Here is a 23,291-nt window from a genome sequence, read left to right as displayed (position 1 = left end):
CTGTTGTGTACCTTAATAAATTGTCTTAACTTTATTAGTCACGTGCCCATATGGCTCAAAAGTCTCACACTAAAATTACAATATACCAACAAAGGGCGCCAATACGGATTCAACTTCAAACTATTATACCGAAAATCATAGCAGACAGCTTCGTTACTCAGAACACAGCTGACTCGATCACGCTTTTGGCTGCACGCGCTTTAGAAGCCCGTCCAATCAGGGATTCATCTAGAATCCCTGCCTTAAGCTATCAGCTGTCATATAGAGTGCGTGCAGCCAGCGTGCGTGATCAAGTGGGCTATGATCCCACTCTACTCCACAAGTCCACACTCACAGGTCTTGAAGGAGAGCGTAATGGAGTAGAAACCCCCATACCTATAGCGTTGCCTTTGTACCCCCACCTACGGCACCGTAGTCCTCCCATCATCCCCAGCGGTTAGGTAGGGTCGTGCCGGACGAAATTGTAAAGGACGCTTCCTCTATCTCAAATATAGAAGCTAGTTCTCTTTCAAATAAAATGGCGCTACGCGGCAGCACTTAGCAATCGCCTACGGAAGGGTAGGGGCGTGGGCGAGGTACACTGGGAGAGATACGGTGCCGCAGGTCGCCCATCATCATTCCAATCCATCTGACCTCCCTTATCCCTGCACAGGCGGCATAATTGACAGCAGGCTGGGAAATAGCACACTTCCTCTGGTCCAAAACCAGTTTATTAATTGCTTGGACTAGTTTTTTAATTCAAAAAGTGGGGGTTACTGGTCCTCGGGACCAGTTTATTAATTGCAAATCTATTGGAGAACAAAGGCTGGGACCAGTCCGGAGACCAGTTAATTATTTCGGAGACTAGAGGGGTCACTGGTCCCAAGGACTAGTTTAAAAAATATCCTTATTTCCCAGCCTGATTGACAGTGGTAAGAAAAAAACATAGCCCACTAGATCACGCATCAACAAGCACATAGTCTGTGGGTGGGTGAATAATTTAGTTTATTAATTATGGATTGGCTCTGATCTAAAGGGATTGGTAATACATCCCTGTTTAATAACAAAGAAATCCAACAAGGAACTTGGATCTTTCTCGCTTGCCCCTTTAAAATACGCTCAGCCAATGAAAGTCCAAAGAATATTTGCTGTTAAAATGAAATCTTATTTTGTTTAGCGTAATGTTTTAATTTCAAACATGGCAAAAGAGAGAGTGAAAACAACATTAACGATCAATAAGCAAATAGACGAAATTGAAAGACTCAATAGGGTCAATAAAGAGTTGGAAAATAGAATCAAAGATTTGATGGTATAGAACATTTTTCATAGGAAAGAGTTACTCCAAAGGTTAAGAGTTGATTGTTTGAAAAATAGGAGAAAAGTGGAATAGATCAATTAGCTAACGATGAATTAGTGAAATCTGAACCCGTTGAAAATGATTCGGGAATTAATGGCCAGGAGTTATCTCTTCCAATTGTGACGCGCAGTGTCGAAGCTGTCAATGTCCAAGGCATGCTGGGTAGAGAAGATATTAGTCAAGAATCGCCAGATTCTGATTCTGAGCCTCAATATGTTGCCGAGGTTGGCAATACAAACAACGAAACTGAAATTACCCCAAAAAGGTCTAAAAATATGGGGTTTATAACGCGAATTGCGAATGTATGTGTCCCTAAATTGATATACAGTGAGAATTCGCCACTTTGCGCGCCTTCGCCGAAGCTCGAGGTCGAAAAGCAATTGAAAATGCCTCTCGACACAACGACGGAAAGTGAATCGTCGCGAGAACCTCTTGAGAACAATAATACAATTATCGATTCATGTCGTAAATCACAAAGTGTTTCAACAGAGGGAGAAACTGACGAAAGAACAACTCGATCAAAGGAATTTCGTGTTCCTGAATTGAATGTTGAAAACCATCTTGGCGCAAATGTCGAAAGCAATTCACCAGAATTAGCCGTAGAAAACGTTCTCGATGATAACCAATCCAGAATAACCTTGACAGGTGCCAAGAAAACAGATAGACAAAATCGAGGTTTGGTACTGTGTTTGCCAAAACTGAAGCTTGTTGATCCAAGGTCACTGAGTGTGCCAGCGTGTGTTCCTGAACTAGAACGCAACCCAAATGAACTGTCAAAATCGACCTCGGTCTCTATGGAAATCAATTCACCCGAAGTTCCGATTGAAGTTGGAAATAATAGTTCGGTGTCCAACTCGGAGACATTTCAAGAAATCGCTCCAAAGAATTCCGAATCACGTTGTTCGGAAATTGGTAAGTCATTTTATACTTTAATCGTCTGAGTGCATCCTAGAGTGGGGTTTCATATTCCTACCCCCAATGGGGGAAATAGACCTTTTCACCGGTAGAGCGGGGGTGAAAAGGGGGGAATTTCGAGAGGTGAGCATGCGTAGAAAGAATGTTTGGGGGCAGTGCAGTACTTTAAACCATTCCTTTTGCTTTTGCCTTATTTGCTAGGCATTCGAGTTTATTTTCATAAAACAGTGTTGTAAAAGTATTAATTGAACTTCCGAGGTGAAATTTTATCAAATTCAATTGATAGACGTAAAATTAGGGCATTTAATGAAATTCTACTCACTAAATTGGGCGCCAGGGCTTACGGGCATTTATACACAGCGCTTTCGGCACGGCATCGGCGGACATCGCCGTCTATTCGCCGATGAAGCGATGATCCCGTACCGTCGCCAAGGCTTAGTGAGTTATAGCGGCCTACTAATATCAATGCACCGTTTCCATTAGAACTTAAACACTTTATTTCTTAACATGATTTTAATTGTACTATCTCGGTTTTAAATACAAGGCATTTTATTTTAATATTAAATTTGAAAAGGTCTCCCATACGTCCATCGTAGTTTAGTTTACACGTTTAACTCCGTAGAAGCGCTATAACTCATGCCCCCAAACATTGCAACTTCTCATGCGCGGCCCTTAATGTGAACAGGTCTATATGCTAATCAATCATTTCCACCTTCTCAATATGTATAGTCTAATGGCGTTTTCCATATAACTGCTCTGAGATCGCTCTTTGCTCTAGACGACATGAAATGCGCTTCATTTCTTGAGCTGCGTTAACGATTGTCTTTTCCCGTCCTAATCGTCGATACAAATTTAGCGAGCTATCTATTATGTACAGATTAGCACCGCTTGGGTTCTTGGGTCCAGCGCTCGGTAAATGGAAAACGGAAATCCAAGCGCGAGCAGATCTAAGGCCCTTGAGCGCTAAGTTGAATACGCTATTGGTGTTACTGCTATCTAGGTGTAAAACTGAAAAAACCTATTTAATACTCCTGGTAAAAGCAGGCAGATCCCTATTCCACGGTTAGTGCAGAACCCGTATAAAAAAAATTGGGAAATATCTCGAGGATTTGGTGTGTGTCGTCATAAGTTTCCATCTTGGATTTTTATCCGAAAATATGTTCGACGAGCTCTACTTTACATCTCTCCTCCACTTTAATTCAGAACTAGCTTTTACCCGCAGTCGCTCGCGTGTAATAAGAACTTCCATCAAAATTATGTAAAGAATGGGTAGATTTTACTGATGACTAACCTTTTTGTAGCACCCTAGGAGCGAAGGCACTCGGCGTTGCCCGTCAGCCCGTCGGGACATTTTTTATTACTTTTCACGCTTACATTATTCCATAAAGAATTGTTTTAAAATTTTTGGCCGCCATTTATAAAGATGACAACAAATCGCACCCAAAAGACCAATCAGCCCGTCTATAGACTAAAGGAAACCAGTGTACAAAATATTTGTGAAATCGGTTGAAACGCGCGGACTTTGTTGCATAGAGAAGATTTTTTACATTTCTGAACGCCATTTATTAAGATGGCGGCGGATTGGAAATATATTTCTTGGTACTCGCCTACTACTTATGAGTAACGTTCCTGCAAATTTTCAGCCTTCTATGGCAAGCGGTTTGGGCGGGGCGTAGATTATCTGTCAGTCAGTCAGGTCTTCGATTTATTTAGATATAGAGCTATATCAGTTGAAGGGGGGAAACGTCACAGTTGGGCCTACCAATAAACGGAGCCGGTTTTCACCCTCCCTCCGTGCGGGCCGCTTAAGAACTCTATGCTAAATTTCCCGCACAATATGCCGCCTAGGCGGGGACTGAGTCTGACGAAAGCCCGCCTCAAAAGCTCTCCTTTCCCCCCGAGTTGAAATAGCTCTATAGAAGATATGGTTGTCAAGGCCTTAAATGTAATGAGTTTTTTTTAAACTTGTTTTGTCATCCTCGCTGTAACTTATTCGACACAATTATGCAAAACAATTTCTTAGGTACAAAATTAAGATAAACATTTTACGTTCCAGCGTTAAATTGTTATTTCAACATTTCCCAAAAATTATTTAATGGGTTAAATTCGCCTTGTGTGTTAATATAAGAAAATGTTAAATTACACTAACCTGTCCCTACTGTCTTTTCGCCTACGCTTTTTTCAAAGAGGTTGTCCTTATCCATAATTAATTAATTTATTTAATGAACGAATTAAATTTGCGCTAAAACCAAGAACGTTTTCAAAAACGTTCAAATAAGTAAAAATATCCGAATGTATTTTTTTCGAAAAACTAGTGAACTCTCTACCGATAAAATAGTGTTCAGCTTTTGGGCCTAATTTTATCTTTTAAACTTCTTTTCAATCGTTTTGGTTTGTAAATACCACCCAGTGGCATCAAGCCAATAGCATGGAAGAAGAAGGGTGTATGGAAGGGTCCTATAATGTTAAAGAGAGCGCGTTGAAAAATCGTAACTTCCCCCTTTTCATCCCCTCCTTCCCGAGTTTATCACCAACGTTGAAAGCTTCTGCGCAGTAGAGTCCGACGCCGCCGATAGTACGCCGGCGCGCCGCCACATTTCCAGTTTTTAACCCCGCCGCCGCCGTACGTACTTTTAAACAGCGCGCTGCCCCGCCGCGACGCCGAAATATCACCGGCGTACGCCGGCGTGCCATGGACGAACCAATACTGAAGGACGGATGGCAGGGGGAGAAAGTTGAAAAATACTTGTTAATTCGCCTTCTAGCGGCAAATAGTAGCAAACCGGATAGTGGGGGACATATGGGGGAATCAACGTTCTAAAGAGGGAAGCATCTAACTTCTCATTTTGTCTAGATGGCGCTAGCTTTTTCGGGTATTTGACTCGGTATTTTCATTTTTCATAACCCCCCTCCATTTTGGGGCTGAAAAGGGGGAAGTAAGCTTAACGTTGGTCGTTTAGTCGCTTAGTATGGGGCTCTATGGGCTGCCATCGGTCCTTCAGTATTCCATGGGCGTGCCAACCAGTCTTGGAAATAGCACAGGTCCACAGGTCCAAAACCAGTTTAATAATTGCTCTGACCAGTTTTTTTTATTCTAAATCCGGCGTTTACAGGTCCTTGGGATCAGTTTATTAATTGAGAACTTTTAAGAAAGTTGAGGAGGGACCAGTTTAAAAATTCTAGTCATAATAAATTTGTACTCCACGGATCTAGACTCCTATCCTTGACTGGTTCTCATTTCTGCCTTCCTTGTTACAACCACAGCCCACTGGATCACTCTTTGGCTTCACACGCCAATGTTTTTCCTATGTAAAAGCGCGTGTTGGTAATTTTGGGCTTTATCGCTCGAAAAATCGAAGGAGCCATAGGCCGGCTATGGGAGGAACACAGTTATTTAAGCAGAATGTTGAAACAACTGGTTCAAATCTCTTGAAATTTTAAAGAGATGTGCAAAACAACGTTTGCTACTGTTTGGAAATTTTCAAATCATTTCCTTTTATAGTTTTTAATAAATATTAAAACGAAAATTAGCCCTAATTAAAGGGCTTGGTCTTCGAACGGTTTAAAGGTTTCTTCCGTTTCACTTGATCGAATCTCTTGAAATTTTAGTGAGAGGCATATTGAAGGGTTTTAAATTATGATGCAAAGTTTCAAAATTTTTAAACGAACAATTCACTTCCAAAAAATTTTGTTTGTGCATAATCCTACAACCTATTTAGTCGCTTAGGAAAATTTTACGAAAACAACTATTCGTTTCAAAACTTTGAAATTTTGCACGATAATTTAAAACCTTTCAATATGCTTCTCACTAAAATTTCAAGAGATTCGAACCAGTGAAGCTGAAGGAAATAAATTTAAACTGTTTGAGACTAAGCCATTAAATTATGCTTAATTTTCGTTCTAATGTTCTTACAAAAAGCCAGGAAAGAGAAACATTTTAAACTTCGCACAAAAATACCAAACATTATTTTGCAAATCACATTAAAGTTTCAAGAGATTTCAACCAGTATTTTCGAACATGGACTGATCTTGTGAACACCACCACTTCACAACTGAGAACTACATACGACATTAATCACTCGTTGTGAACTTACACGCCTCTAACGCCGCCGCCGCCGCCAATAAAATTGTATGCAACGCCGCCGCCGGTTTATAGAACGGCGCGCCGGCGGCGCGCCGTCGCCAATATGCCTAAACTGTGCAAATGCCGCCGCCGACTTATTTTTCGCGGCGTCGGACTCTACTGCGCAGTAGTAGAGGCGGTAGAGAGCTGATCTAAACAGTGTATCCCTCTCTCTGTAAGCGCAAGGAGGTGACTTGCGCGCCAATATTGCGCAGAGCAGTATTACAGCAGCAGTATTACGCAGGTGTTACAGCTAGTGCCGAGAGGAGAAGAGAGTTTTCCCACGTGACCCTACGTTTCGCGTAGCCGTCTGCCTATTCACCTCACCATTCCATTACACCCTTCTTCTTCCATGCCATTAGGTAGTAATTCTAGGTGCGTGGGGTGGTGAAGTGGTTAGCACTTTCGCCTCGCACCAAGAGAGTCCCGGGTTCGATCCCGGACTGTGGCACGGGGTGAAAAACTTGGGTGCAAACCCTTCAGCATGGAGTTCTGAAAGTTCTCTCCCTACTTCTTAAAGGAGTTTTTCTGCGCGGTGTTACCCGCTTTCTCCTTCCCATCGAAACTTGCTGAGGTTAACGGTACTTAGTATAGGCAAGAAGTTATATCAGTATCTCAGAGAGAAGGTATAAGATGCCTTTGTTTTCGCGCGCCATAGTCCCAGTCCCCCTTTCAAAATACAAGGGGGGACGTAAAAGGAGGCGCCGGGCTATTTCGCCTCTCCTCAGTCGGAAAATATGACTGTAATTTTCGTCACTCGCGTCGTCGCGCTGACGTGAGTTTTCAAGAACCAATGAGATGCTGGTTGTAATTTAGAGACGGGGATTGACTCCGGACCTACGTTTGGACTGGAGATAAAGCTGGAAATCAGGCGAATTTATACCTTCTCTCTAGATACTAGATATAACTTCTTGGTATAGGGCGCTGTCGGTAAGCTGTGGCGTAGGAGCTAGCCACCACCGCTCTATGCGTTGAAATCGTGACCCATTGAAATATAGCCCACTGAGTGTTATGGACGCGCAATAAAGCTAGATTATTATGTATCAGAACCTTAAAAATGTCCTCTTTCTTATCGATGGTACCATAAGAAAATAATATATAAGTCTTTATAAGTATGAAACGTAGTACATTTTCATACTACAGCATTTGCTTCCAAATTTGGCGCGCTTACTATTTACGACCCGTGGGAGAAGTTTTGGCACTACGAGTAAAGGGCAGAGTCCTGCACGGGGGTATGTTATCGATTGGGCGTGTTATCAAAACAGCATTGTCCAAAACGGCTTTTTAATAAACGCGTTTGCCATTATAGCCATTTCTCGTTTCAGCGCATTTTGATTACAGCGTTTATATCTTGAGCGTTGTTTCGTATTGTTGAAGTTATAAGTATTAGAGCTCGGCATTATCTATCCATTATCCACGTTATTTTATCCATAATCCAGAATTATCAACAGAATTTGTATATTAAATCGAATTATGTCCACAACATTTATCTAAAAATAATCGATTATTCACTAATTTACGGATCACGGATGGATAATGCCGAGCTCTAATTAGTATTGATTTCAGCTTCAGGTTTGAATTTTAATGGTTGTCAAACAAACAGTTTCGTGGTCTAGTGTTTTAATGCGTTTTAATGTTTGGTTGGGATGGGTTTTTTGAACGCCTATAAATTACCTTCCACCTTATCCAAAATATCCTCCTATTAATTAGCTGCCACCTTTTCCAAAATTTTCTGATATTGATTAGCTGCCACCTTTTCCAAAATGTTTTCCCATTAATTAGCTTCCACCATTTCCAAAATATTCTCCTATTAATTAGCTGCCACCTTTTCCAAAACATTCTCCTATTAATTAGCTGCCACCTTTTCCAAAATATTCTCCCATTAATTAGCTGCCACCTTTTCCAAAATATTCTCCTATAAATTACCTACCACCTTTTCCAAAATATTCTCCTATTAATTAGCTGCCACCTTTTCCAAATATTTTCCTATTAATTAGCTGCCACCTTTTCCAAAATATACTCTTATTAATTTGCTGCCACCTTTTCCAAAATATACTCTTATTAATTTGCTGCCACCTTTTCCAAAATATATTCCGCGAACCAGTCCATAACCTGAGGATCACAAACGGTTACTAAACGCTGTAGTGCTAAACCGCTGGTTGGGATAATAGCGCTATATTGAGAAACGCGGAAACAGCAACCGCTGTTTTGGGAAATAGCGCTGTATTGAGAAACGCGGAAACAGCAACCGCGGTTTTGCTTCCACGCGGTTTTGCAAACCGCTGTTTTGGGCACCGCCTTATTCCAAAACGCTCTTTTGAAAACCGCTCAACTACCCGTGAACCCTGCACGGGCCGGCCTCAAGCCCGGGCCGAGCCGGGCTTTCCACTTTTGAAAATTTTGGAAATTAACGGGCCGGGTTTTTGTTCATATTTCAGAATTCGGGCCGGGCCGAACTTGATTCTCATTTAATCCAAAATCCAAATGAAACATAATTTAAACGAGTATAAGCTTCCAAGAACAAATGTGACGACAATTATCGTAAGAAATGAATAATACACGACGCTAAAGCAAATATGAATTCAATTCATTGATTTTATGTAAAAAAATATAAGAATTACAACTGCACTACGTGTAACGGGCCGGGCCTGTTCAATTCATGCAATGTGTCGGGCCGGGCCTGTTCAATTCATGCAATGTGTCGGGCCGGGCCGGGCTTGGTTAATGCATGTAACGGGCCGGGCCGGACCGGGCCGAAAAATCAACTATGTACTCGGACTCGGGCCGGGTTTCGGGCTTATTCAAAATGCTAAAGCCAGGCCGGGCTTGGGTCGGGCTTGAAAAACTCGGCCCGTGCAGGTCTCTGGTAAAGGGAGACGACACCGCCACCGCCAATTAAGGTGTCCGCGAAAAGCACGATGGGCCGGGGAATTTTGGCCACGCCCGTAGAGACACGAGACACTCCTTATCTCGTATGTGTAGGGGCTAGCCTTGGTCGTCGAAATCTAGCGCCATTTATTAATTTATTATGATATTTTTGACATGCACTTAATCAGTTATAATTATCGTAATAATGACTTCAAGACCTTTAACGATTTAATTATATTATAAAATTTTTTAACGCCATAAGTTCTTAATACGTGGCTTTAGAAACTTTTTAAAAATTTCAATGGAAGAAAATGCTGTTTACATGGCTTAAATGGAGAGATTCATACTTATAGGGAGCTTTATATTATTTTCTTATGCTGGTACTTATTTCAACCAAAAATTCGGAGTTTATTTGTTGCTCGATAAAATGAGATATTGTTTCTGGTTACATGGATTTTTTTTAACAATAAGTTTTATCAGAAGGGAATAAGAGAGAAGGGACACACTTTATATCTCCATAATGCTTTACACTCGTAACAACAGTCTTACTAACCTCAAATCAACTACCCTTCACTGATTGGCTATCTGGGTACATAGATTTTTTTAACAATAAGTTTTATCTATCGAAGGGATATCCACATTAGTTATTTTTAATTATGTGTCAATTGTACTTTATTTCACATATGTGGAAAATATAACACTAATAAGATCTCGGGGGTGCCATTTGCCAGACAGAGAAACAAAGTGAAAACTAGACGTGACAGAAGAGAGAGGGGGTGCAAGAACGAAATAAATTGGTAACTTGTGTTCACTCAGCATCAGCTTGTATTTGACTATGCTAACATCCGTTGAATATGAAAATACGACCTTTCTAGTTTCGCGCCAAGGTTTCTCGTGCATTTCAGTTGATGTTCGTTCATCCCCTTTTGGTGCTGAGGTCGTTTGCTCATCGGCTAACGCCTTGATCAGCACGGTTTCTTTTCTTTTAACACTGAGTTTTCGTAGAGCCCTTAGCATTGCATTTTTTAAGAAGTGCGCTTGAATGTGAATCCTGTATTTTTGATACTATGTTGTAAATGGTGCGTGTGTCGTTTTTATATTTCGTTAATAATTTTCTGCAGGAAAATTCAAGAAGAAACGTTCAACTCGGATCAAATATTCTGCTGAATATAAAAGGGGTTCACAACGACACATTAAGAAGGGTAACGAAGAAAAACGCTTCAAATGTGATCAGTGTGACTATGCCAGCACGCACAAGCATAATTTGATCGCACATCAACGCATTCATAGTGGTGAAAAACCCTTCAAATGTGATAAGTAGGGGGAGAATCTATGTTCTCGGACAACCTGCTGCTATACTTTTAACATTAGCAGCACCTGCTGCTATACCTTAACATTAGCTGCATCAACTGCTGCTATACTTTAACATTAGCTGCAGCAGCACCTATACTTCAACAATCAATCGATGGTATCGCAAACATATTTTCCATAAAATTGTTATCTTTCCTACATTCAAATTTCTTATCTTATCTATCAAACCTTCATCCCCTTCACAAAGACGTAGAATTGTTATAACCATAACGAAATCATTCACCTTATATTCTATGTTATTCGGGGTCAGTGAAAAGCAGTTACATCACGACCTTCAAACTAGAATAATAGTTAATGCTTAGTTTAATGTATAACGGTATGGTTTATAGCAGTGCAACGTATATTATTGTATACATCTATCGAGGAAAATAATTAGTTTTAATCATATTTATTTAATTATTCGAAAAGTGGTGAATATTAAGATCATTCTAGACTATTTGTTTACACCCTTATCAGTATGATTTTTGACGAGAAATTCAAAATCATGCTAAATCTAATCGGTTCAGTTCCGAGTTTCACCTTTATCAGTAGTTGAATATCGATTGGGAAATTTTAAAATGCTTAACATAGACGAATCATATTCAGATAGATGTAACATCCGGAATAAAAAACAATATACAAATATCAGAAATCATAATATCTGTAAATCAAACACCCTAGTATAGATCCACATCAGAAGTGTCCGACGGACCATATCTATTCTATTATTCCAATATTTACCATTCACACGCTATTTTCTTTACCCATTTTTGGGGGGTTGGGGGGGGTTTATGATGAGTCATCCTTATACCCCTTATCTTTTAAGATTAAGAGCTATTAACCAATGAGAAGCCTGCTCCAGTTCTAGTTCTAGTTATAGTTTATCATTATCAGTATCAAATGTTTGAGGTGTATGTAAAGCGATTGATTAGGGTGTTAGAGATCATTTTCGTAAGACACGAGCTATCGACAAGTCATACATACATTAAGGAGATTAGAGTTTCGTTAAATCAGAAACTTTTACCCAATTTAAAATGTTTCATTGCGATAAATGTGACGCAAAGTTTCCCGCTAAAAGAAGTCTACTGCAGCACATACGTTCGCTCCATGAGAATATAAGGTTCGCGTGTGTTCAATGTTCGGCATCATTTACACGGAAAACCAACTTAAATAAGCACATCGAGAAAGTGCACGGTCTACCTCCTGGAACCTCTGATACCCCGCAAGGTATCTCTCTACCTAATCCGCTCACACCCGCCGAATCGGATCCCAACACCCTCACCCATTCTCCACCGACCTCTAACCAATCTAGGAAACGTCGCCATTCGGGTGGCGATTCTGCTACACCTGTTAAACGTCCATCACCGTTTCCAGAACCTCGAGATGAGTGGGAGGAGGTTGAAGCACTGGACGATGCCGTTTTCGCTGCCCGTGCGACCCCGAGTGGGGTGGAAACAGACGCATCAAGATTAATTAACAGTCACACCGAAGCTATTTACAGGTATATCGAGAAAAAACGTGAATCAAAGAAAGGAGTGAAATGGTACCTTGTTATTCGTGCTCGCTATACACGCTCCCTGGCCAATATCGACACCGTCGTCGAAGCTCTACCATATTTTCGTGGATTCACCTACGCTACACTAAGTTCTGATGTTATTCAGGATCAGATCTCAACCTGCATTCAAAAAATTGAGCAATCCATGTCCGAATATGAAGATAAGGGATCTGGATGGGTGTTAGATCGAATCGAATTTCTACAATTAAACATTATCGCGTACTCTCCACTGCAAGGAGGATCATACATTGAATTACCTCAATGGATTGCAGACAAGAAAGCCGTCATTAATATTAAAAACGACGACGACCGATGCTTTCTGTACTGTATTTTAGCTCAATTACATCCAACTAACATTCACCCTGAACGTGTTAATAAATATACGGAATTCGCCGAGGAACTGAATTTAGAAGGGATATCCTTCCCCTTTAAATATGATTCTAACAAACTGAAAAAATTTGAGAATGCGAATAACCTCTCGATTAACATCTTCGCCGTGGAAAAAATAATTTTCCCTATCCACGTTAGTGAAAACAAAGTAAAGGCGGAAAGACAAATCGATCTCCTATTACTAACCTGTGGTAAGAAACAACATTACTGTCTGATTCGAAGTTTAAGCCGGCTCTTAAGCGATTTGACTAAAGATTGTCGTTCAACATTCTACTGTCGCTATTGTCTACACCGTTTTTCCGGTGCCAACGCTAAAAACAACCACAGCAAACACGTGAAAGATTGCAACGTCCACGGACCTCAACGTATTGAAATGCCCACTGAAAACCCCATTTGTAGATTCACAAAGTTCGGATGGTGTATGAGGGTTCCATACGTTATTTACGCCGACTTTGAATCTATTATGCCTAAAGTCGATACCTGCCTGCCCGATTCGACACTGTCATCAACTACAACATTAGCCCATCACATCTCTTGCGGTTTTTCATATGTGGTGGTCGGCCCCGGCGGCAAGGCCAGTAAACCGGTTACGTATCGAGGAAAAGATGCCACGAAAGTCTTTTTCGATAAATTAGATGTCGAGGCGAAAACTATTCAGGGTAAAATAGCCGAAAAACTTCCGCTGAATCTATCAAGTGAGGAGGAAAAGACCCACCGAGAAGCGTCGACCTGCTATCTATGTGATAAACCCTTCACATCGAAGGACTGGAAAGTTAGGGACCATGATCACTACTTGGGGATGTATCGTGGAGCGGCACATAATACCTGCAACCTGAAACTGAAACCGCCGAATCATATTCCCGTCTTTCTCCATAACCTCAGCCGCTACGATGGGCATCTTCTAATGCAGCAGATCGGACTAATCAAAAATAAAAGAATCGATTGCATTCCGAGCAATAGTGAGACGTACATCTCCTTTTCGCTGGGACATCTACGTTTCGTCGACTCGTTTCGGTTTTTAGCTGCACCCCTGGAAACCCTCGTGGGGAACCTGGCTAAAGGAGGCTCCGATAAGTTTCCCATTTTAAATTCCGTGTACAACCCTGATGAGGTCGCCCTACTGTTGAGAAAAGGAGTCTACCCCTACGATCTCATGGACAGTACAGAACAATTCAACCGAGAGCAACTACCCTCGAAGGACAGCTTTTTCAACATTTTAACTGATACACCCATCAAAGACAATGACTACGAACATGCCCAGAAGGTCTGGGAAACTTTCCGGATACGAAATATGGGAGAGTATCACGATCTCTACGTCACCGCCGATACTCTTCAGCTGGCTGATGTCTTCGAATCATTCCGGAACATTTGTATGAACTACTATAAATTAGATAGTGCTCATTCATATACGAGCCCGGGTTTCGCTTGGGAAAGCGCCCTCTATATGACGGGGGTAGAGTTAGATCTGCTGCTAGATCCGGATATGCATCTGATGATCGAGAGAGGGATTCGCGGCGGCGTTTCCATGATTACCCACCGTTTAGCGACAGCCAACAATAATCTCTTTCCCGATACATATGACCCAGAAAAACCCACGACCTTCCTGACATATTTAGATTGTAACAATCTATACGGTACAGTCATGATGGATCCCATGCCGATGAGGGAATTTCAATGGAGCAATTCCATCCCAATCGAGGATATACTCAAACACCCAGATGACGATAAAATCGGATACATTCTCGAGGTCGACTTGACATACCCTGCATCATTACATCACGATCATAATGATTTACCTCTGGCACCACAAAAGCGGTCTGTTGTAACCTCAGAGTTGTCGAATTATACGAAGAAGCAGCTAGAGCATTTGAATATCCCGCTGAGAGACTCCTTACCGAAATTGATCCCGGATCTTCACCCTAAAACCAATTACGTCGTTCATTACCGTAATCTGCGGTATTACGTCGAGAAAGGGATGAAAATCAGTCGAGTTCACCGAATTCTATCCTTCGAGCAGGGAACTTGGCTCTCCGAGTATATAGCCTTCAATACAGAAAAAAGAAAGATGGCCGCCAACGATTTCGAGAAGGATTTCTTTAAATTAATGAATAACGCCGTCTTCGGTAAAACGATGGAGAATTTGAGGAATCGAATCAAGTTCGACCTAGTTCAACACCCCAAATTAGCTATTAAGAAAGCTAGCTCTCCAACATTCGAAAAATTCACCATTTTTCATAATGATTTGGTGGGAATTCACTCAATAAGAAAATCAATCACCTTGAATCGACCTATATATACCGGCTTCACCATCCTGGATCTCTCGAAGCTACTGATGTACCGGTTCCATTATGACACCATCCGAGCACAGTACAACGATAAAGCCAAACTTCTTTTCACCGATACGGACAGTCTCACGTATTACATCGAGACGAATGATTTATACAAGGACTTGGCTCAAAAAGCACACCATTACGATTTCTCGGGGTACCCCACCGACCATCCGCTTTTTAGTAATGAGAATAAAAAGAGTCTGGGGAAATTCAAAGATGAGTTAAACGGTCTACCTATCCAAGAGTTCTGCGGCTTACGGCCAAAGATGTACTCCATTCTGTCTGCGAATGGTGAAAAGAAGACGGCCAAGGGCATCTGCAAAAGAGTTGTGAGGAAAAGCGTTTTTCACGCTGATTACCGAGATTGTCTCCTGAATCGGAAAATTACCACTGCAGAGATGAATCGCATCGTCAGTGCAAAGCATAATCTCTACACAATACGGCAAAACAAGCTATGCTTGAACCCATGCGATGATAAGCGCTACATACTTGAAGATGGAATCACGACCCTTGCTCATGGACACGTTGATATACCAACATAGACCCTCATCGAACATAACTCTTGCTATTAATTTATATACATTTTTGAATATATTCTGTATAATTTTAGTATAATTCATAAATATTTGGTTCATATTTATATTGTTTTAAGTGTTATTAAAAGTGAAAATTAAAGTTAAATACATTATTTTAATGAAAACCTGACTGAAAATTTCTTTCCTTTAAAATGCGTCTTTATCGTAAAATTCTTATCTCCAGAATCCTCTATCTTATCTACTAAGCCTACACTTTTTTCAGTGAAAGCGAGCGCCAAAACCCTCTAATGTTCAGGAAGATACGATATAATGTATGTTTTGATATTATCGCAGTTTGGTTTCTAATATGTTTATAGGTATTTACATAACAGAAAACTCTTCAAATTACTGAATTCCGATTAATTTTTGCTCGTAGGAAACTAAAAAAAGCGGTTGAAAGTGACATGAAATGTCTATAGTTCAATTAAAAGTATCAGCAAAACACTAAAAATTGGTTAATGTTTCGCTAATTGTATAGTAAAAGTAACGTTATTCGACTTAAATACATCTGATATTATTAATAAATGACAATTATAAAACAGATAATGAAGTTGAATGACGAAAAACTGGTCGAAAGTGTTGCTAATATACTAAAATGCGGATCGAACTGATGTAAAATGAAAGCGCTCGATTGAAAGCGAACTAATATGACTATAAGAGGATCAAAGTGTTGTCAAACTACTTAAAGGTGGTTCCAATCGCATTCAATGGAACTAAAAAAGCAGTTGAACGTTCATGAAATGACTGAAGTACAATTGTAAGTATTGAAAAAAATCACCAAAAAATAGGTTTAAGTTTCGTTAAAGGGATACTTTCTTTTAATTTCATTGCAATAAATCCCTATAAGGTTAATTTATTTCGATAGATAGACAAATAAGGATTCTGAAAATATATATGTTTTTATATTTTAGTTTAATTAATGATTTTTAAATTACGATTAAAAGATCCAAAATGCTCTTGTTTTGCGATCATGAGGGCACCTGGTGACACAGAGCCGAACCACCGAAAAACGTTACTAGTTCGTCTCTACCAATTTCTCCGTAGTGTTTTTCCTACTGGTAGGGGGATTCATTCTGTGAGCGCAGTATGATACAGATTGACGGGAATTGGTATGGCTGCACACCAAATTCTTCTACTTCAGAAGAACTACCGTCAGATTCGTTTATTATAAATTGTTCCGAATTTTCTGAATCCAAAGAATCAGAGTTCGAACTTTCATCCTCAGATTCAGGACCGGAATGATCAGAAATACTTTCTCGTCTGACATTCTTAAGCATATAAGCAGACGACGATTCACCAGGCAAGCTGACCTAGATTCTCGTTCCTACTACTTTTTACTCCTTAAACGACAGTTTTCATTCCAACTACTACCAACCAATCAGAGGCCGAACTTTACCTACGTAGGTAGTGGGTTGAAAATGGTGGCCGATTTAAAATCTGGCGTTCAAAATTTCAATTTTTATTCACGTTTATTTTAATTAATAAATTTTTCTCGCGATTTCTACTGACCCCCATGTTTTTAGGGGTGGTTAATTTATAGAAAACCAATGTTAGTGTGACCAACTCAGATAAAGCCGATTCTATCCCTTTAAATGTCTAATAAAGACCACACTATTCCACTTACATTATTTGTTTACATTCTTATCAGCATGATAAGGAGTGCAAACCTAGTTTGATTTCTAATATATTATAATCATTTAAGTAACAGAAAGCCCCTTCAAATGACTGAAATGCGGTTGATTTAGTTCGTATGAATCTAAAAAGTGGTTGAAAGTGTCATGAAATAACATGAAATCCTTCGGTTGAAAGCGAACTATTATGACTAAGAAAGTGTATCAAGATGCAGTTAAACTAGTAAAATGTTGTTGAAAACGTCGTCAAACGAATAAATTTCAATGAAAAGTAACGTGCAATGAATCATAATGTAGATAAGAGTTACGTCATTCGCCTAAACTACACTTGGAATATAAAACAATTTATAACTGTTAAGTCACAACCTGAGCGGTGAAGGGACGGATCTCCGAATTCTAAGACCGTAGGGGGCGCCGCCACCCGCGTTTTTGAAAAAAAAGGTGGGTGGCGGCGCCCCCTACGGTCTTAGAATTCGGAGATCCGTCCCTTCACCGCTCAGGTTGTGACTTAACAGTTATAAATTGTTTTATATTCCAAGTGTAGTTTAGGCGAATGACGTAACTCTTATCTACATTATGATTCATTGCACGTTACTTTTCATTGAAATTTATTCGTTTGACGACGTTTTCAACAACATTTTACTAGTTTAACTGCATCTTGATACACTTTCTTAGTCATAATAGTTCGCTTTCAACCGAAGGATTTCATGTTATTTCATGACACTTTCAACCACTTTTTAGATTCATACGAACTAAATCAACCGCATTTCAGTCATTTGAAGGGGCTTTCTGTTACTTAAATGATTATAATATATTAGAAATCAAACTAGGTTTGCACTCCTTATCATGCTGATAAGAATGTAAACAAATAATGTAAGTGGAATAGTGTGGTCTTTATTAGACATTTAACGAAACTTAAACCTATTTTTTGGTGATTTTTTTCAATACTTACAATTGTACTTCAGTCATTTCATGAACGTTCAACTGCTTTTTTAGTTCCATTGAATGCGATTGGAACCACCTTTAAGTAGTTTGACAACACTTTGATCCTCTTATAGTCATATTAGTTCGCTTTCAATCGAGCGCTTTCATTTTACATCAGTTCGATCCGCATTTTAGTATATTAGCAACACTTTCGACCAGTTTTTCGTCATTCAACTTCATTATCTGTTTTATAATTGTCATTTATTAATAATATCAGATGTATTTAAGTCGAATAACGTTACTTTTACTATACAATTAGCGAAACATTAACCAATTTTTAGTGTTTTGCTGATACTTTTAATTGAACTATAGACATTTCATGTCACTTTCAACCGCTTTTTTTAGTTTCCTACGAGCAAAAATTAATCGGAATTCAGTAATTTGAAGAGTTTTCTGTTATGTAAATACCTATAAACATATTAGAAACCAAACTGCGATAATATCAAAACATACATTATATCGTATCTTCCTGAACATTAGAGGGTTTTGGCGCTCGCTTTCACTGAAAAAAGTGTAGGCTTAGTAGATAAGATAGAGGATTCTGGAGATAAGAATTTTACGATAAAGACGCATTTTAAAGGAAAGAAATTTTCAGTCAGGTTTTCATTAAAATAATGTATTTAACTTTAATTTTCACTTTTAATAACACTTAAAACAATATAAATATGAACCAAATATTTATGAATTATACTAAAATTATACAGAATATATTCAAAAATGTATATAAATTAATAGCAAGAGTTATGTTCGATGAGGGTCTATGTTGGTATATCAACGTGTCCATGAGCAAGGGTCGTGATTCCATCTTCAAGTATGTAGCGCTTATCATCGCATGGGTTCAAGCATAGCTTGTTTTGCCGTATTGTGTAGAGATTATGCTTTGCACTGACGATGCGATTCATCTCTGCAGTGGTAATTTTCCGATTCAGGAGACAATCTCGGTAATCAGCGTGAAAAACGCTTTTCCTCACAACTCTTTTGCAGATGCCCTTGGCCGTCTTCTTTTCACCATTCGCAGACAGAATGGAGTACATCTTTGGCCGTAAGCCGCAGAACTCTTGGATAGGTAGACCGTTTAACTCATCTTTGAATTTCCCCAGACTCTTTTTATTCTCATTACTAAAAAGCGGATGGTCGGTGGGGTACCCCGAGAAATCGTAATGGTGTGCTTTTTGAGCCAAGTCCTTGTATAAATCATTCGTCTCGATGTAATACGTGAGACTGTCCGTATCGGTGAAAAGAAGTTTGGCTTTATCGTTGTACTGTGCTCGGATGGTGTCATAATGGAACCGGTACATCAGTAGCTTCGAGAGATCCAGGATGGTGAAGCCGGTATATATAGGTCGATTCAAGGTGATTGATTTTCTTATTGAGTGAATTCCCACCAAATCATTATGAAAAATGGTGAATTTTTCGAATGTTGGAGAGCTAGCTTTCTTAATAGCTAATTTGGGGTGTTGAACTAGGTCGAACTTGATTCGATTCCTCAAATTCTCCATCGTTTTACCGAAGACGGCGTTATTCATTAATTTAAAGAAATCCTTCTCGAAATCGTTGGCGGCCATCTTTCTTTTTTCTGTATTGAAGGCTATATACTCGGAGAGCCAAGTTCCCTGCTCGAAGGATAGAATTCGGTGAACTCGACTGATTTTCATCCCTTTCTCGACGTAATACCGCAGATTACGGTAATGAACGACGTAATTGGTTTTAGGGTGAAGATCCGGGATCAATTTCGGTAAGGAGTCTCTCAGCGGGATATTCAAATGCTCTAGCTGCTTCTTCGTATAATTCGACAACTCTGAGGTTACAACAGACCGCTTTTGTGGTGCCAGAGGTAAATCATTATGATCGTGATGTAATGATGCAGGGTATGTCAAGTCGACCTCGAGAATGTATCCGATTTTATCGTCATCTGGGTGTTTGAGTATATCCTCGATTGGGATGGAATTGCTCCATTGAAATTCCCTCATCGGCATGGGATCCATCATGACTGTACCGTATAGATTGTTACAATCTAAATATGTCAGGAAGGTCGTGGGTTTTTCTGGGTCATATGTATCGGGAAAGAGATTATTGTTGGCTGTCGCTAAACGGTGGGTAATCATGGAAACGCCGCCGCGAATCCCTCTCTCGATCATCAGATGCATATCCGGATCTAGCAGCAGATCTAACTCTACCCCCGTCATATAGAGGGCGCTTTCCCAAGCGAAACCCGGGCTCGTATATGAATGAGCACTATCTAATTTATAGTAGTTCATACAAATGTTCCGGAATGATTCGAAGACATCAGCCAGCTGAAGAGTATCGGCGGTGACGTAGAGATCGTGATACTCTCCCATATTTCGTATCCGGAAAGTTTCCCAGACCTTCTGGGCATGTTCGTAGTCATTGTCTTTGATGGGTGTATCAGTTAAAATGTTGAAAAAGCTGTCCTTCGAGGGTAGTTGCTCTCGGTTGAATTGTTCTGTACTGTCCATGAGATCGTAGGGGTAGACTCCTTTTCTCAACAGTAGGGCGACCTCATCAGGGTTGTACACGGAATTTAAAATGGGAAACTTATCGGAGCCTCCTTTAGCCAGGTTCCCCACGAGGGTTTCCAGGGGTGCAGCTAAAAACCGAAACGAGTCGACGAAACGTAGATGTCCCAGCGAAAAGGAGATGTACGTCTCACTATTGCTCGGAATGCAATCGATTCTTTTATTTTTGATTAGTCCGATCTGCTGCATTAGAAGATGCCCATCGTAGCGGCTGAGGTTATGGAGAAAGACGGGAATATGATTCGGCGGTTTCAGTTTCAGGTTGCAGGTATTATGTGCCGCTCCACGATACATCCCCAAGTAGTGATCATGGTCCCTAACTTTCCAGTCCTTCGATGTGAAGGGTTTATCACATAGATAGCAGGTCGACGCTTCTCGGTGGGTCTTTTCCTCCTCACTTGATAGATTCAGCGGAAGTTTTTCGGCTATTTTACCCTGAATAGTTTTCGCCTCGACATCTAATTTATCGAAAAAGACTTTCGTGGCATCTTTTCCTCGATACGTAACCGGTTTACTGGCCTTGCCGCCGGGGCCGACCACCACATATGAAAAACCGCAAGAGATGTGATGGGCTAATGTTGTAGTTGATGACAGTGTCGAATCGGGCAGGCAGGTATCGACTTTAGGCATAATAGATTCAAAGTCGGCGTAAATAACGTATGGAACCCTCATACACCATCCGAACTTTGTGAATCTACAAATGGGGTTTTCAGTGGGCATTTCAATACGTTGAGGTCCGTGGACGTTGCAATCTTTCACGTGTTTGCTGTGGTTGTTTTTAGCGTTGGCACCGGAAAAACGGTGTAGACAATAGCGACAGTAGAATGTTGAACGACAATCTTTAGTCAAATCGCTTAAGAGCCGGCTTAAACTTCGAATCAGACAGTAATGTTGTTTCTTACCACAGGTTAGTAATAGGAGATCGATTTGTCTTTCCGCCTTTACTTTGTTTTCACTAACGTGGATAGGGAAAATTATTTTTTCCACGGCGAAGATGTTAATCGAGAGGTTATTCGCATTCTCAAATTTTTTCAGTTTGTTAGAATCATATTTAAAGGGGAAGGATATCCCTTCTAAATTCAGTTCCTCGGCGAATTCCGTATATTTATTAACACGTTCAGGGTGAATGTTAGTTGGATGTAATTGAGCTAAAATACAGTACAGAAAGCATCGGTCGTCGTCGTTTTTAATATTAATGACGGCTTTCTTGTCTGCAATCCATTGAGGTAATTCAATGTATGATCCTCCTTGCAGTGGAGAGTACGCGATAATGTTTAATTGTAGAAATTCGATTCGATCTAACACCCATCCAGATCCCTTATCTTCATATTCGGACATGGATTGCTCAATTTTTTGAATGCAGGTTGAGATCTGATCCTGAATAACATCAGAACTTAGTGTAGCGTAGGTGAATCCACGAAAATATGGTAGAGCTTCGACGACGGTGTCGATATTGGCCAGGGAGCGTGTATAGCGAGCACGAATAACAAGGTACCATTTCACTCCTTTCTTTGATTCACGTTTTTTCTCGATATACCTGTAAATAGCTTCGGTGTGACTGTTAATTAATCTTGATGCGTCTGTTTCCACCCCACTCGGGGTCGCACGGGCAGCGAAAACGGCATCGTCCAGTGCTTCAACCTCCTCCCACTCATCTCGAGGTTCTGGAAACGGTGATGGACGTTTAACAGGTGTAGCAGAATCGCCACCCGAATGGCGACGTTTCCTAGATTGGTTAGAGGTCGGTGGAGAATGGGTGAGGGTGTTGGGATCCGATTCGGCGGGTGTGAGCGGATTAGGTAGAGAGATACCTTGCGGGGTATCAGAGGTTCCAGGAGGTAGACCGTGCACTTTCTCGATGTGCTTATTTAAGTTGGTTTTCCGTGTAAATGATGCCGAACATTGAACACACGCGAACCTTATATTCTCATGGAGCGAACGTATGTGCTGCAGTAGACTTCTTTTAGCGGGAAACTTTGCGTCACATTTATCGCAATGAAACATTTTAAATTGGGTAAAAGTTTCTGATTTAACGAAACTCTAATCTCCTTAATGTATGTATGACTTGTCGATAGCTCGTGTCTTACGAAAATGATCTCTAACACCCTAATCAATCGCTTTACATACACCTCAAACATTTGATACTGATAATGATAAACTATAACTAGAACTAGAACTGGAGCAGGCTTCTCATTGGTTAATAGCTCTTAATCTTAAAAGATAAGGGGTATAAGGATGACTCATCATAAACCCCCCCCAACCCCCCAAAAATGGGTAAAGAAAATAGCGTGTGAATGGTAAATATTGGAATAATAGAATAGATATGGTCCGTCGGACACTTCTGATGTGGATCTATACTAGGGTGTTTGATTTACAGATATTATGATTTCTGATATTTGTATATTGTTTTTTATTCCGGATGTTACATCTATCTGAATATGATTCGTCAATGTTAAGCATTTTAAAATTTCCCAATCGATATTCAACTACTGATAAAGGTGAAACTCGGAACTGAACCGATTAGATTTAGCATGATTTTGAATTTCTCGTCAAAAATCATACTGATAAGGGTGTAAACAAATAGTCTAGAATGATCTTAATATTCACCACTTTTCGAATAATTAAATAAATATGATTAAAACTAATTATTTTCCTCGATAGATGTATACAATAATATACGTTGCACTGCTATAAACC

The 23,291-nt window shown here is 40.1% G+C and overlaps 3 protein-coding genes across 3 annotated transcripts; 2 read left to right on the top strand and 1 right to left on the bottom strand.

The window, feature by feature from the left end:
- Positions 1–925: 925 nt before the first annotated feature.
- LOC149702941 (uncharacterized) lies at positions 926–10,563 on the top strand. Its single transcript, XM_089867160.1, has 4 exons — positions 926–1,288; positions 1,354–1,601; positions 1,665–2,248; positions 10,364–10,563. Exons 1-4 carry the CDS (start codon positions 1,178–1,180, stop codon positions 10,561–10,563), a joined length of 1,143 nt encoding a protein of 380 aa, XP_089723286.1. The 5' UTR covers positions 926–1,177.
- A 1,063-nt stretch (positions 10,564–11,626) lies between these two features.
- Positions 11,627–15,409, top strand: LOC149702940 (uncharacterized). The gene has a single exon (XM_089867159.1). The coding sequence runs from the start codon at positions 11,627–11,629 to the stop codon at positions 15,407–15,409; it is 3,783 nt and encodes a 1,260-aa protein (XP_089723285.1).
- Positions 15,410–18,815: 3,406 nt separating this feature from the next.
- Positions 18,816–23,034, bottom strand: LOC149702939 (uncharacterized). Its single transcript, XM_089867158.1, has one exon. The coding sequence runs from the start codon at positions 22,596–22,598 to the stop codon at positions 18,816–18,818; it is 3,783 nt and encodes a 1,260-aa protein (XP_089723284.1). The 5' UTR covers positions 22,599–23,034.
- Positions 23,035–23,291: the final 257 nt, after the last annotated feature.

This window comes from Phalangium opilio, unplaced genomic scaffold, assembly GCF_054372755.1.
Source record: "Phalangium opilio isolate 3A_F unplaced genomic scaffold, DU_Popi_V2 ptg000017l_1, whole genome shotgun sequence".
NCBI lineage: Eukaryota > Metazoa > Arthropoda > Arachnida > Opiliones > Phalangiidae > Phalangium > Phalangium opilio.
Note: the sequence above shows the minus strand (reverse complement) of the source record. Positions and strands in the feature narration are given on the sequence as shown.

Coding starts and splice junctions, on each gene's coding strand:
- LOC149702941 (XM_089867160.1), top strand. CDS start 1,178: ATGGCAAAAGAGAGAGTGAAAACAACATTAACGATCAATAAGCAAATA. Junction 1,602..1,664: donor ACTGAAATTACCCCAAAAAG/GTCTAAAAATAT, acceptor ATTGATATACAG/TGAGAATTCGCCACTTTGCG. Junction 2,249..10,363: donor ATCACGTTGTTCGGAAATTG/GTAAGTCATTTT, acceptor AATTTTCTGCAG/GAAAATTCAAGAAGAAACGT.
- LOC149702939 (XM_089867158.1), bottom strand. CDS start 22,598: ATGTTTCATTGCGATAAATGTGACGCAAAGTTTCCCGCTAAAAGAAGT.
- LOC149702940 (XM_089867159.1), top strand. CDS start 11,627: ATGTTTCATTGCGATAAATGTGACGCAAAGTTTCCCGCTAAAAGAAGT.